The 13174-nt window shown below is 25.6% G+C and overlaps 4 protein-coding genes and 1 long non-coding RNA gene across 7 annotated transcripts; 1 reads left to right on the top strand and 4 right to left on the bottom strand.

Annotated features, from left to right (window-relative positions):
* Window positions 1-30: 30 nt before the first annotated feature.
* On the top strand, window positions 31-3535 carry LOC107998205 (protein FAM161A). Of its 3 annotated transcripts, none has more exons than XM_028667187.2 (9): window positions 31-171; window positions 456-1012; window positions 1094-1288; window positions 1389-1553; window positions 1660-1881; window positions 1948-2211; window positions 2319-2441; window positions 2567-2711; window positions 2816-3535. In XM_028667187.2, exons 2-9 carry the CDS (start codon window positions 459-461, stop codon window positions 3245-3247), a joined length of 2100 nt encoding a protein of 699 aa, XP_028522988.1. In that variant the 5' UTR covers window positions 31-171; window positions 456-458; the 3' UTR covers window positions 3248-3535. The 3 variants fall into 3 exon arrangements, with proteins under 3 accessions (XP_028522988.1, XP_016912853.1, XP_016912876.1); XM_017057364.3 differs by having other exon boundaries at window positions 1091-1288; XM_017057387.3 differs by lacking the exon at window positions 31-171 and having other exon boundaries at window positions 552-749; window positions 844-1012; window positions 1091-1288.
* On the bottom strand, window positions 265-1058 carry LOC114577674 (uncharacterized). The gene is made up of 2 exons (XR_003697925.2): window positions 918-1058; window positions 265-558 (listed from the first exon to the last, which is right to left on the bottom strand). It is a non-coding gene; the product is annotated as an uncharacterized LOC114577674 (long non-coding RNA).
* On the bottom strand, window positions 3373-8798 carry LOC107998188 (uncharacterized). The gene is made up of 7 exons (XM_062075587.1): window positions 8572-8798; window positions 7753-8187; window positions 6940-7649; window positions 5017-5244; window positions 4659-4935; window positions 4303-4571; window positions 3373-4220 (listed from the first exon to the last, which is right to left on the bottom strand). Exons 1-7 carry the CDS (start codon window positions 8630-8632, stop codon window positions 3870-3872), a joined length of 2331 nt encoding a protein of 776 aa, XP_061931571.1. The 5' UTR covers window positions 8633-8798; the 3' UTR covers window positions 3373-3869.
* Window positions 8799-10018: 1220 nt separating this feature from the next.
* LOC107998724 (splicing regulator SDE2) lies at window positions 10019-11234 on the bottom strand. Its single transcript, XM_017058142.3, has 2 exons — window positions 11094-11234; window positions 10019-11004 (listed from the first exon to the last, which is right to left on the bottom strand). Exons 1-2 carry the CDS (start codon window positions 11196-11198, stop codon window positions 10300-10302), a joined length of 810 nt encoding a protein of 269 aa, XP_016913631.1. The 5' UTR covers window positions 11199-11234; the 3' UTR covers window positions 10019-10299.
* On the bottom strand, window positions 11093-12785 carry LOC107998706 (ataxin-7-like protein 3). The gene is made up of 2 exons (XM_017058119.3): window positions 12569-12785; window positions 11093-12420 (listed from the first exon to the last, which is right to left on the bottom strand). Exons 1-2 carry the CDS (start codon window positions 12783-12785, stop codon window positions 11648-11650), a joined length of 990 nt encoding a protein of 329 aa, XP_016913608.1. The 3' UTR covers window positions 11093-11647.
* Between the last annotated feature and the right edge of the window lie 389 nt (window positions 12786-13174).

The raw sequence follows: 13174 nt of genomic DNA, 5'->3' as shown, positions 1-13174 counted from the left end.
GTTATTAGGATAGTGTAAAATAGAGAATCGAATTTAAATTTCAAAAAATGTATATATGACAAATTTTATATAATAAAAATAAATTAATAATTTTTTATTACAAATTATTATTTTTTATTTCTGATTTTTATATCTATTAATATATTGTAAATTTCATCGTAAAATTTATAGGTGAGTATTGATATTTGCTTATACGAAAAATATACTAATTTAATTTTATAAACAAATATTTTAATTATTTTATCTTATAACATATTATAAATATATATTGATATATTTTATTTAAATATTAATGTAAAATACAAATATTTTTTTTCAACTTAATTATAATTATTATTAAATTTAAATTATTATAAATATGAAATATTTTTTGTATAAAATGCTAAAAAAAAATAAATAAATTTTTAGATTTTCATTGAAAATATATAATAATAAAAATTTATTTACTGTAATAGGCAATGACAGAACATAAAGGTACATCTTTTTACAATTCTTGTGTGAAAGTTCCTGTAAATCCCTATAATAGGCAACCAACTCCTTCTTATGAACGTCTTGAATCTAAAAAGAATAAAGAAGATAATGATTTTTACAATAAATATAACATGAATTTTATAAAAAATGATCATTTTGTTACTGAATATAAGATATCAAATTCTACAGAAGATATGGATATCTTTTTAGAATTTCTGGATAGTATACCAGATTATGGTCAAGTTTATCATTTATCAAATGAACAGTTTAAACAAAAAGTAGATTATTTAAAAAGAAAACAAAAATTATTATTAAAAAATTTACAAAATTCTCTGGTTGATCATGAAAATATAAATGAATCTAAATTTTCAGTGTCTAATCAAAAATTAAAGTTAAAAAGTAAAAATGATATTAATGATTTAGCATTAAATGGTAAAAAGTGTTACTTAGAAGAATCTTCTAGTCCCAGTCCATTACTTTTTCTTTCCAATAAACTCAATGAAAATGAAATCTCAGAACATCAGGATTTCTTAACAAATAGGTATATATGATTAGAAGTGAGTAGGAGTGAATTTCTTTTATCTAATTATGGCTGCAATGTTATCATTTTTAAATGTAGTAGAAGAGATAAGGAAAATGGAACTGAATGTAAGGAGAAAATATATTTGAATAATAAAAATTGGAATACATGCGATAAAATAAATACCAATGATAATATTGAAAGTGATATAGATAATGCAGAAACAAGGAGTTTACCAGCCAATATTACAAAAGAATGGCATCCTACTGTACCTAAGCCATTTAATTTTACTTTGAGGTAATAAATTATATTTTTTTATTTTAATAACAAATTAATTGATTTATTTATATTGGATATAAAATAATAATATCATATATTTATTTTTTATATATTTTAGGGAGGAAGCAGAAAAGCACATGAAACATATTAAAATGGAGGAACAAAAGTATAAAAATGTGAGAAATAATAAAAAAAATGTATGTAGAAAACGACGTGTAAGATCAATTCCACTTACGTCAAAAATTCCACTTTATGATAAATTATTGGCTGAGAAGGAAGAACGGTTTGCTTTTACATATATCTTACATTTTTATTTTTTACATTTTAATCTTTATTTGCATTGATATATAATAATAAATTTACAGTTATTATAAATATTTATTTTTTAGAAGCCGTATAATTCGTGAAGAAAGTGCCTTAAATTTAATGTCTCAAGTACGTCCTTTTAAACTCGAATGCGATCGTCGAGCTTGGAGATTTTTAGCAAGATCTAGTCCAGAAATTCATAGTAAAAATATTAATATGAATACAAAATTTAAAGCTAAACCAGTACCAAAAAATCTTTTCAGTACAGAAATATATGATCGTATGCTTGAAGATGAATATGGCAGGTAAATATAATAATTTATAAATTTATCATTTTATGAATCGATTATATAGTATGTTACAATTTTCAGACAATTACAAAAACGATTAAGAGCTGCGCAATTAATGAAATCATCATCTTTACCTCCGTCGATGGCGAGACGAGAACGAATCAAATCTGCGTGCACACATTTACAAAGTACATTTAAAGATTGTAATAAAAATATTGAAAATAAAAATATTTCGCAAATGTCAAATAATAATTCAATATCATTAGAAAGATGTAAATCTATGATGCCACTTTTGCCTATACGAGGAAATAATTTAGCAGCAATTTTAAGATGTCAAGTGTCACGGTATTATAAGATTATACAAAATTTTAATAAACATTTATTTTTAAAATTATTGTATTGTAATGAAAGAAATTTACAATCTTTTATTTACAAAATATTTATATTTACAGAGAAAAATTAGAACGTGAAATAAGAGAAAAAATGGAAGAGAGGCGTCGAGAACAAGCTGTAAAAATTAAACAATCTTTAATTGGACGTAATCCAGTATGGCGCGCTTTGAGATCCGCAGTGAGGTGCGATTTTTAAAAAATTAGATCGTACTTGCAAAATTTGTTCAATAGTATGTTATATAATAATAAAAAAATAAAAAATATTAATATTATTTATATATATTTATATATAAATTTTCAATTGTAAGGCATGAACACGAAAGAGATCTTAACATTCGAACTTTGCTTCGTCGTGATGAAGCACGTGAACAAGCGGAACGTCATCGATTACAAATGGAAATGATGTTGGATCGTGTAACACAAATACCAACTCTTTTCGAACGTCATTCTCAGGTGAATAAAATTGATTTCTTTGAAATTAATTATAAGACAAATAAAACAATAAAGATCAATAATAATAAAAATAGAATTGTTTATATAAGAATATTTTTTTATAGAGTTATCAATCGTTGACTCAGACACAAAAAAATATTAATAATTCAAAAATGTTACAACGAAGAAAAAAGAAGAAAGAAGAATCGAGTACCATGAATTCATATATAAATTACGAAAATATTTCTAAATCAGATTCTGAATCTTTAACTAGTTCTTCGGATAGTCCCTTATCAAATCAATCTTTAAATTCATCAAGTACATCTATATCACAAATTTCTGAAAAATCGATAACTAAATCTCAAACTTTACTTTCAAAAAAAAAAGCTGATCGTAGCCAGTTAAAAGTTTCAATAAAGGAGACTGCAGAACTTATCGAAGATCAAAATAAAAGCAAAAAATTGTGCAATAATGAATATTTAATCTCTAATGATAATTGCAATAAAAATACATTACATAATAACCATAATATAGAAATAATTACTGATGTTCAGTAAACAATTATTTGATTAACATTTACTAATCATAATTCATTGTAAAGAAACAGCAAAAAGATAGTCAGAGAACTTTAAATTAATAATATTAATAGTTTTTAATCTTTATATATATTCAAATAAACACATAATTTATAAGATTTTATTTTAATGTTAACAAAATTAAAACCATACAAATTATACAATGTAATTAAGTAATTATTATATTTATAAATCATATATAATCATAATATAATATTTATAGTAGCAAATAATTTATAAATAAAGAGCTTTAATATTAACAATATTAAATTAATTGTCGAAATATCTTTAAAATATCTTACATCCTTATTTCTAAGAATCTATAAATTCTTAATTCTAAAAATCTAGTATATTATTAATTGATATATTCAAATTTTCAAAGACTCAAGACTGGGATATTCATATTTCATGATAGCAATGACTGTTATTAGTCAAAAATAACTAAAAACGTTCGATTTTTTTCATTTTAGGAACTTTAGGATATTTGGATAATTTTTGTTTTAGATATTTTTGAAATAACAATTAACAATAATTAACAATAATTAAAAAAAATATATCAACAATAATTACATAATTAAAAAATTAAGTTAAAAGCATTCTTTTTTTATGCGCTAATAGTATTTAGAATCCAATCCATATAATACACAAGATTAGTATAAACTGCAGGTACTCCTTCTAGACCGCACTTAGTGGGTCCAAAACTAACAAGTCCGTATTGAATGTATTTTAGATTATTATTATACATTCCTGGGGCTTGAAGTGGTCCACCGCTATCTCCCGAACAAGAATCCATACCATTTTTGCCACCCGCGCATATTTGTTTATACCAAATTTGCGTTTTTCTTTCTTTATACACCTGTGCACATTTCTCTGTATTTACTAGTGACAAATGAACTTGTAACAATTCTTGACTACGTAATCCAAGTTCAGTTGTACCCCAACCTGTTACTGTTACCTAAACATGAAAATCAATTGATTCTATGATGAAAATAATTAAATAACTCGAGAACACGTCCGTATTTGATTATCGTATTTACTTTTTTTTGAGATAAGATGGCGGCCGATCCGATTGGCATGCAAATCGGTCGAACATTTTGCGGTCTAAAATCAGCGTCGTTGTTCAATCGTACCAAAGCAATGTCATTTTGTAATTTCCCTCGTGAAAATTCTGGATGAAAATGAGTCTTTTCTATACTGAAATCTTGATATCTCTCAGCGCAAACAACTTCAAGTTCGTTCGCTTTCTCGCAATCGCGTTCAGTTCTAAAATTATGCTCTCCTAATCGTACTCCGATTAATCTGAGTTCTAAAATATTCGATCAACATGAATATCGCATTATATTACGGATCAAAGAAGTTTAAATAAATCAGTTCATGTTATAGTCACACTTACCAGGTGGTAACGATGTAACGCAATGAGCAGCAGTGAGTATGTATCGTTTATTGATCAGCGATCCCCCGCATCGAAATTCCGGAATTAAATTTCCTGTATCGTAAAAAAGTAACGCCATCCATGGATAGTCAAATATCCCGGTTTTATTACCACCGAAAATTTTTTGCTCCGCTATTGGGCCGCATATATCATGATTCAGTAATGATAAATTCGGATGATTCGTGACGTCCGGAGGTTCAGAAATTACAGACGAGTTTGATTCATCTCTTACTGGATTCTAAGTTAGTTATATTCTATTGTTATACATTTCCTTCTATCTGACTAAAGTTGAATGTAATGATTATAAAAAAATATTTACCTGTGCTTCACAACATACTTTTGAATAATTACCATTGAATCCACAATGAAAGCTGATCAGATAATTAACAGATTCTACCGATACTGGTCTTTGTCTAAGAATTTTTACCAGTGGTTGACAATCACGTATATCGATGCAAACACCAATTTTTTTCTGTGGTGTGGTACATCTATCTTCTATAAAAAGAATCCTTCGTTTACGGAAGTGGATTACTCGGATTATCTCGAACTAACAATAAGTTCGAAGTAGATCTCTTATTGATACTACGAAAGGAGAAATGTCACGTATCGTTAGTATTCAGTATAGAAGTGTCTTTCATGAGCGTATTCAGTTATTGTATAAAATGCTGATCACAATCAAGAATGAAATAATAACACATAACGTATATACTGCGTATATATTAGAAAATTATATTAGAAAATTGATATCCATCAATTGAATAAAATTTTTTTTCCCTTCTTTTTTTTTTTTTTTTTCTTTTACAACAGTGCTATACCAATTATTTTCCTTTCCGCAATAACTTTGTTTGTTAATATTATTTTTTTATTTGACAAAAAGGAAAAATAATAATTTTCTTAATGATAAATTTATATTGTTCGGATAATGTGACACGATTCTATTGAATTAAGTTTATTATTTCTTCCGCTCATATGACAAATAGCAAGAGATAGATAATAAAAACAGAATAAATAAGAACAATATTAAAAAATAAGAAGATAACATTGGATTATTCGTAGAAAATTTTAATCCAATGACAATTTCTAATATTAATCGTCAATTTTTATCCGATAATAATTAATAATTAAACGAAGAAAATTATTATTATATTATTAATGAAATTTCACTTACGTGCACCGACCCCGCATAAGATCACAAACATGATTAAACATAAATGATTAATCATATCGATTTCGAAGTTACTATTTTTTTTTTCTCTCTTGAAATAATTTTGGAAGACAATATCGTATTCTTTGTATTATTTAAAGATATTTACAAATTTATAATTTCTTTCTTAATTGACTTCTTCTGTTGGAAGAAAGATTATGATAATTCAAATAACAAGATCACATCTAATTTTTTTTTAAATTAACGATAAAATAGAAAAACTGGTTTTGGAAAATTGTTTACTTGTTACTTTCGAGAGTATGGACTCGTGTGAAAGTCTTCGCTCGACTAACTGTTATCTACTGAGCGAGTCTGCTAACCTTCAATTGAAAAAAGAAGTTGAGAGAGAAGGGGTTACGAGGAAAATTCTCAATTAATACGATTCGTTACATCGGGACGATATTTGTTTTGTTTTAAAACGGATTCATTTTTTTTTTAAATGAACAAGTTGTTAAAATATTGCAAAAGTAAAAGATATAATTATTCGATAACTGAGAAAAGCGTCAAACTAAATATTCTCTTATTATTTTATATTACGTTTTTTACATCTATAAAATATTTATCTCTAATTCTAAACAAGTCTTGTCATTTTCTTCTTATAAATTGAAATTTAATTAAAATAATTTTTTTAATTGGGATTTCCAATTTCAACATGAAACGTAGATTTACGTCAATTTCGCTGTAAATGGATAATTTTTTCAAGAAATTGATTTCCGCAGAATCAATATCGAAAATGAATTAATTTTAAATAATGAAAGATTTTTATTTGCAAACATATATATATATATAAATAATTGCATCACGCGTATTTTATATTTTACGTGATTTCTATGACCTATATAATCGATAACCTTTAAAAATGATAAAAATGATAAAGTCATTAATAAGTCATCGATATACGTCATAACTATTCATATAACATTAGAAAAAAAAAATATGGGAAAATTCATTCTTTCAGAAAATTTATTCTTGTTCTGAGCAGATATGTATACGGAAAATAAGTGGGAAGATTTGAAGAAATTTAAATACAAAAGATCAAGGTTTCATTTTACTAAGTATCCAGGGTATAAAATCAATTGTTCTTGTATAAACGCCAGGCCATCCAAACATACCACAAGGCAATGGTCCGAAAGAAACAATACCTGCGACAATCCATCTTCCATTACCATTGCGTTCTCTTTCTACGGTCATTAAAGGTCCGCCCGAATCTCCTCTACACGAGTCTTTACCTTTTTGTCCCCCGACACAAATCTGTCCGTAACCGAGCGATACTTGCACATTATCGTAAGTCAATTGACACTGTTGTTTATTGACAAAAGGCAAAGAAACTTTTAACTTCACGTTCGACGATGAACCGTTCTCTGTCTTTCCCCACCCAGCCACGAACAGTTTTTGCCCAAGAGAAGCAGTGGATGGTAAACAAATAGGTTTTATGTAATTGGTGAATGTAACGTCGCGGGATAATCTTAGAAGTGCGATATCGTATTTCTGATCTCTCGAACGTGGTCGATAATTTTCGTGTGCCATTTGTTCTTCGACTCCAATCGATATAGGTTCGTCCGCGCAAAGTAAGGTATTTTCATCATCCTGAACACAATCAGGATTTGTATCGGTGTTATATTCGCCTAGACGAACACTCTCTAAACGCCATGTAATTGGTAAATCTTTTCCCTTGATGCAATGCGCTGCCGTTAAAACATAACGCCGACTGATAAGAACTCCACCACAAATTATAACTTTTCCATTCGCTGAAAAGTGTGATTTTAAATGTTAATATTATTTTTTATTGTAAATTCTCGAAATGGTGAATATTTTATATTTTTTTAGAGAGAGAGAGAGAAAAAGACTTACGTTTGGCGTGTTCCAGAAGTACCATCCAAGGGAATTCATCGAGCTCTGTAATTTCTCCTCCTATAATTCTTTGAGACAAATCATTTCCACAATCGGTTGGAATCAAAGAATTATTGGAAAAATCATATTGTAAATTCTCATCATCGATATTTTTATCGGTACTTTGCTCGTTTTGCTCTTTAAAACTTTGATTCGATTTTATATCATTTTCATTATTGTCTCGATACGTTGTATCGATATTTGCATTTTGAATCGGACAACAGACTGTGGGATTATTACCATCAAAACCGCATTGCAATTGTCTTAGTAAATCTATAGTTTCTGATTTAAGGGGGCGTGTTTGAAGTATATTTAATAATTCTGGACACTGACGTATTATGATGCATCTACCGATTCTGCCATTAATTGACGTACAAGTTGATTGTTCTTGATTTTCTAAAAAAAAAAAAAAGAAAGTTGCAAAATGAAAAAATAGAATAATTAATTATAAAAAATATTTCTATAAAATATATATTTTGATTCTAAAAAATAAATTTTTGATAAAATTCTGTATATTCAATCCGTTATATTTACAAATTAAAATTCCAATGACAGCATTTCATAATTTTTTAATTTCATGTTATTCAAAGGAAATATATCGATCAATTATAAGTATATACATTTTATAATAATTTTGTTATATATTTGCAAATTGTTGTATAGTTTGATATATTTTTTTTAAATTTATTCAAATATATGACAATGATAAAATTATTCAATGAAAATATAATTTTAATTAAGAAAAGAAAATTATTTGAAAAGATAAAATTAATAACTTACGAGCGACTGCATAACTTAATATCATCGCTTGAAAAATAGTTAAAAGAAATAATTTAATCATTTTCGATATTATCGTAATTAAACAAAAAAAAACTTTGTCGAAAAAGATAAAATAATGAATTTCACTTTTATTGTTTAATTATTGAGAGTTCATATTTTAAAAAACATAACGTCCATTATATTCGACATCAGGATATCGACTAAAGAATAGAGTTGATGAAGCTATCGAAACAAAGGTCGACTGGTTCTCCCACTATTTACATCTTCGTTGAATTTTTTTAATTAATTATCTTGAGATTTTCCTTATTAATTTCTTTCTTTTTTTGTATATTATATTTAGTATTTTTTTTCAAATTTTAAGATTAGAAATATTTTTCTATGCGTATTTTAAATTGATTCAATCAAATTATTAAAATTACATTTTATATATTTTCAAAAATATAAAATATATAATAAATATATTTATAATGTAAAAATTTATATTATAACATAGACATTTTATATTATAAAAAATTCTACAATATTAATGTTAAAAAAATGTTAAATATACACAAATAAGTGATTAATACATATTTAATATTTTAAATAAATATAATATATATAAATAATATATGTATAAAGATAGAAAAAAATTAACATATTTTTAAAAACAACATACTAATCATTATATTTTGCTGTGCTTATGTAGTTATACTTAGTTATGTAATTATATTTTATTTATAATCGTGTTACAAATATTATTATATCAATAGCATTCATTAATGAAAAAATGAAAGAAAAAATAATGAATTTTAAGTAACATTTGAAACATATTTTTTACTTCTTTTAAACGAAGAATTTTAAATTAAACAAAAGAATATCTGTCTTGATATTCTTTTCGATTTTTGTTTGTATATAATAATTTTGAGTTTTACATCGTGATGTAATAAAATGTATGAAAATTTTAAAATAAAAATTGAAAATGTCTGTGAAACATAATATTTGTGCACCGTCTTTACCTATATTATGCAACTCGCCATTTATTAAACAAAAAAAAATTCGAAGAAATGTAAGATTTATTTTTATCTAATTTCTTTTTTTTTAAATATTTTAAATAAGTAAATAAACAATATATATTTAATAATTATTTTCAGGATATTCCGCACAAAAAAACTTATTACTATATTTGTCTCGGTGCTTTGATACATACAATACATATGCAAGTTGAAAATAAATGTAATCAAAATAATAATTTAATTAACTTCGAATATACAAAAAATCTTTATAAATGGTTACTTTATAAATGTAAAAATGAGGAATTATTTGTAAATAATTTCTTAAAATCATTTATTATATCTGTAGCTTTATTTGCAGTGGGTATAAAACTTACTAATGAATTAGTTGCCTGGAGAATAATTTAAAATGTAATATTTTAAGTTTGGAAAAAATTTTAAATAATGCAACAAAATCACTTTATATATTTATTCGTTTTTAATATTAAATTTAATTTGTACAATGTAGCATTTAAAATATACAAACTAGTTTGATTTATCTATTCTCTCTAAAGTTAATATTTAATTTAATAACATATAAATTACAATTATACAATTATTTTATTTAGATTTTTTAGAATTTTTAATTATTAAATATTAAATAATTTTATTATAATATGAGATATCTTATACATATTATAAATACTTCAAGGCATTTACTGGTAAAATAAAATTGAAAAGATAAATTTTAATTTCTTTAAAAATTTTTTTTATCTTCAGTTATATTTACAATTTTATTATCACTTTCAGTGTCAAAATTTGTTTCTAAATGTTCTGTTTTTATTTCATTCTTATCTTTTGTAATTTGTCCACTTTCATCACTTGAATGTCCACTATCGTTTGATGATAATTCTGCATTTTTAATGGTTCCAATAGATATTTTTTCATCTTCATCACTTTCATCAGAACTATCTAATTCATCTGAATCAATATCTATATCTAATAAAATTTTCTTCTTATTTGGTTTAAATTCTTCATCACATTTTCTTTTTATTCCAGAAGTAGAAGCTTTAAAACCTTCTTCAACTGCATCTCCAACTCTTTCTGTAAGAACTGACCTTTCGCGTTCGTAGGTTTGATCTTTAAATTCATGTCTAGGTTCAGCACATAATCTTTCCAATTTTTTCTTTTTACGTTCTGCAGCTTCTTCTTCTCGTTTTCCTTGTTTTTCGATCCAAGCTTTTAATCTTTTTTCTTCATTAATGTCACGAAGTCTACGTCCACTTAAATCTCTACAAGCTTCACGATTTGTAGTTTTTTCAATTTGTGCACCAATTGCTCGTAGCATAGAACCAAATCCTCCTTTTCCACCAAATAATCTTGGTACAATAGAAATATAACCGGTATAGCAAATGGCATTTTCATGAATAAGCTTTCCATTATGTATAATATAAAAGTTTTCCTGCAATAAGTTTTATATAAACTATCATTAAAGAATTTTTTCTTTATTAAAAAAATTATATTAAATAATTAGGTTAAATGATCGCATACCGTTAATCCTTCAATGTAATCATATAATTCTTGAATTTTAAATGGAGTTTCGACAGTAAGAATTTGTTTCACTCCAGAAGCAGTACTTATTTGCACATTTAACATCTTTATTTAATAATATAATTTAAAATTATTTATTACTTTAATCTTACTTTAATATACGATAACTTCACGTCAAATAATATTTAATAGAAAATGGCGGCATATAACCATGAATCATATATATAAATGAATTAACATTCTGACATTTGCAGAATGTAGCGCCTCCATTAACGCAACATTAAAGCAACGAAACATTCATTGGTTTTATATATATATTTTATATATATATATATATATACTGCATAACAGTAATTATTATGCATATTTAAATTACAAGTATTTTGAAATTATTGAACATAAAATAAAATTAAAAAGGTTTTTTTTTTTTAATTTATATTTTGTTTGGGATAATATATTCTTGAAGCTTTATACAATGCATAGGAACATTATTATTACATAAATTTTCTTGTTAGAAAATTCTTAGAATTAAAAAATAAATTAAGCAAACTATTTTAATCTCCTTGTGAAATAGGCGATCCACGATCACGTTTGGAACCTTTGCCTTTGCCTTTCGATTTTGTTTCTCGTTTTCTACTTATTGAAGATGTTGATGTAGTAGATGTAGAATCTGCTGGACTCGAATGACTTGATTCTTCGCGATCCCAACGCGCTAATGCTTCTCTTAAGTTTTGCCCATCTCCCTCTTCATAAGTATCTACATCAACATGAAGATTATCTTGACTAGGTTGTATATTGTTTCCAGATTCCAAATTTGCTCTCATTTCTTTCCTTTGATCTTCTGTGTGTTGTGGACATCGCATAGATCGTGTACATAATTTTTTTGTATGCTCTGAGATTACTCCACAAATTTGAGTCAATAGAATTCTTTTATCTTCCAAGGACATATTTTCATAATTTGATGGAGAATTTTCATTACTACTATGAACATGTTCATTTATAGTTTCACCATTTCTTTGGCTATTTTTTTGTTGCTTTGTTCTTTTAATACCATTACGGTCTTTTCTGCGTTTACGCTTATCATTATTTAAACTCCAATCAACATCATCATCATCATCACTTATAACACCACTGAAATTACTGAGATCTTTTGAATTATTTGCTATGCGTCTTGATGCAATTCGCGAACTATTTCGTCCCATACCCATACATTTTTCTAAATGAGTTGCAAAACGACAAGCTGCAACTCCTCTATCACAATTTGGACAATTACATTCTTGGGATTTTTTAACAGGATGTTGACCAAAGACATCCAATCCTGGAGAATCTTTAAAAAAAAATGTTAAATTAAATAAAAATAATAATTAATTTTTATAACAGAAATATTTTATTTAATAAATATAAATAAACATAACCTGATTTAAGAGATTATAATTATTAAAATTTTTAATAATGTTTTTTACTATTTCACTTACCTACAATAGCATACGATTCGTCATCAGGTATGCCTTCTTCTACATCAGAACTACCAGTTTTTGTAGTTCGATGTACATCGAAAACAAATCCCATTAATACCTCATCAAGAAGATCATCATAAATTTCTTTGGTTGCTGATTCCACATTCTCACTTTTACTCATAAATTCTAAAAATCGTCTATTTAATTCTTGAATTCTTTCTTCAGTTACAGACATTTTAAGTGTCCAATAATCATATATTGTAATCTCGTTCTGTTTACAATTTTGAGATGACAGTTTCGCTTAACATATGTATGTATTTTTTAGTTTTTCTTTGAAATATACTAATCGAATTGAACGTGTTAATTTAAATATTGGATCAGATTATTATTATTATTATTATTAATAGGTATTTTTACAAGAAATTATTTTTCGACACGTGAATAATATAAAAACTTATTGCAAAGTATCTGACGTATATATTACTAATGCTATATGACAACCGAAAATGGAATATTTATCTATATTATCTACGGACGGTTAAGTAAAATTATAATCACAGAAGTATAAAATAGATTTAACATTCAATATATTTTTTATCCTATAAGATAGCATATTAAGATACC

Source organism: Apis cerana, linkage group LG5 (genome assembly GCF_029169275.1).
Source record: "Apis cerana isolate GH-2021 linkage group LG5, AcerK_1.0, whole genome shotgun sequence".
NCBI classification, from domain to species: Eukaryota; Metazoa; Arthropoda; class Insecta; order Hymenoptera; family Apidae; genus Apis; species Apis cerana.
Note: the sequence above shows the minus strand (reverse complement) of the source record. Positions and strands in the feature narration are given on the sequence as shown.

Excerpts from the sequence above, each read along its gene's own strand:
- LOC107998706 (XM_017058119.3), bottom strand. The coding sequence starts at position 12,785 with ATGTCTGTAACTGAAGAAAGAATTCAAGAATTAAATAGACGATTTTTA. Across the intron at positions 12,421-12,568 it reads CGAATCGTATGCTATTGTAG|ATTCTCCAGGATTGGATGTC; the intron begins GTAAGTGAAATA and ends TTTTTTTTAAAG.
- LOC107998205 (XM_017057364.3), top strand. The coding sequence starts at position 459 with ATGACAGAACATAAAGGTACATCTTTTTACAATTCTTGTGTGAAAGTT. Across the intron at positions 1,013-1,090 it reads CAGGATTTCTTAACAAATAG|TAGAAGAGATAAGGAAAATG; the intron begins GTATATATGATT and ends TTTTAAATGTAG. Across the intron at positions 2,212-2,318 it reads TTAAGATGTCAAGTGTCACG|AGAAAAATTAGAACGTGAAA; the intron begins GTATTATAAGAT and ends TTATATTTACAG.
- LOC107998724 (XM_017058142.3), bottom strand. The coding sequence starts at position 11,198 with ATGTTAAATGTGCAAATAAGTACTGCTTCTGGAGTGAAACAAATTCTT. Across the intron at positions 11,005-11,093 it reads ATTACATTGAAGGATTAACG|GAAAACTTTTATATTATACA; the intron begins GTATGCGATCAT and ends AACTTATTGCAG.
- LOC107998188 (XM_062075587.1), bottom strand. The coding sequence starts at position 8,632 with ATGATTAAATTATTTCTTTTAACTATTTTTCAAGCGATGATATTAAGT. Across the intron at positions 4,572-4,658 it reads CGTTACATCGTTACCACCTG|AACTCAGATTAATCGGAGTA; the intron begins GTAAGTGTGACT and ends CGAATATTTTAG. Across the intron at positions 4,221-4,302 it reads CCATCTTATCTCAAAAAAAA|GTAACAGTAACAGGTTGGGG; the intron begins GTAAATACGATA and ends TTTCATGTTTAG.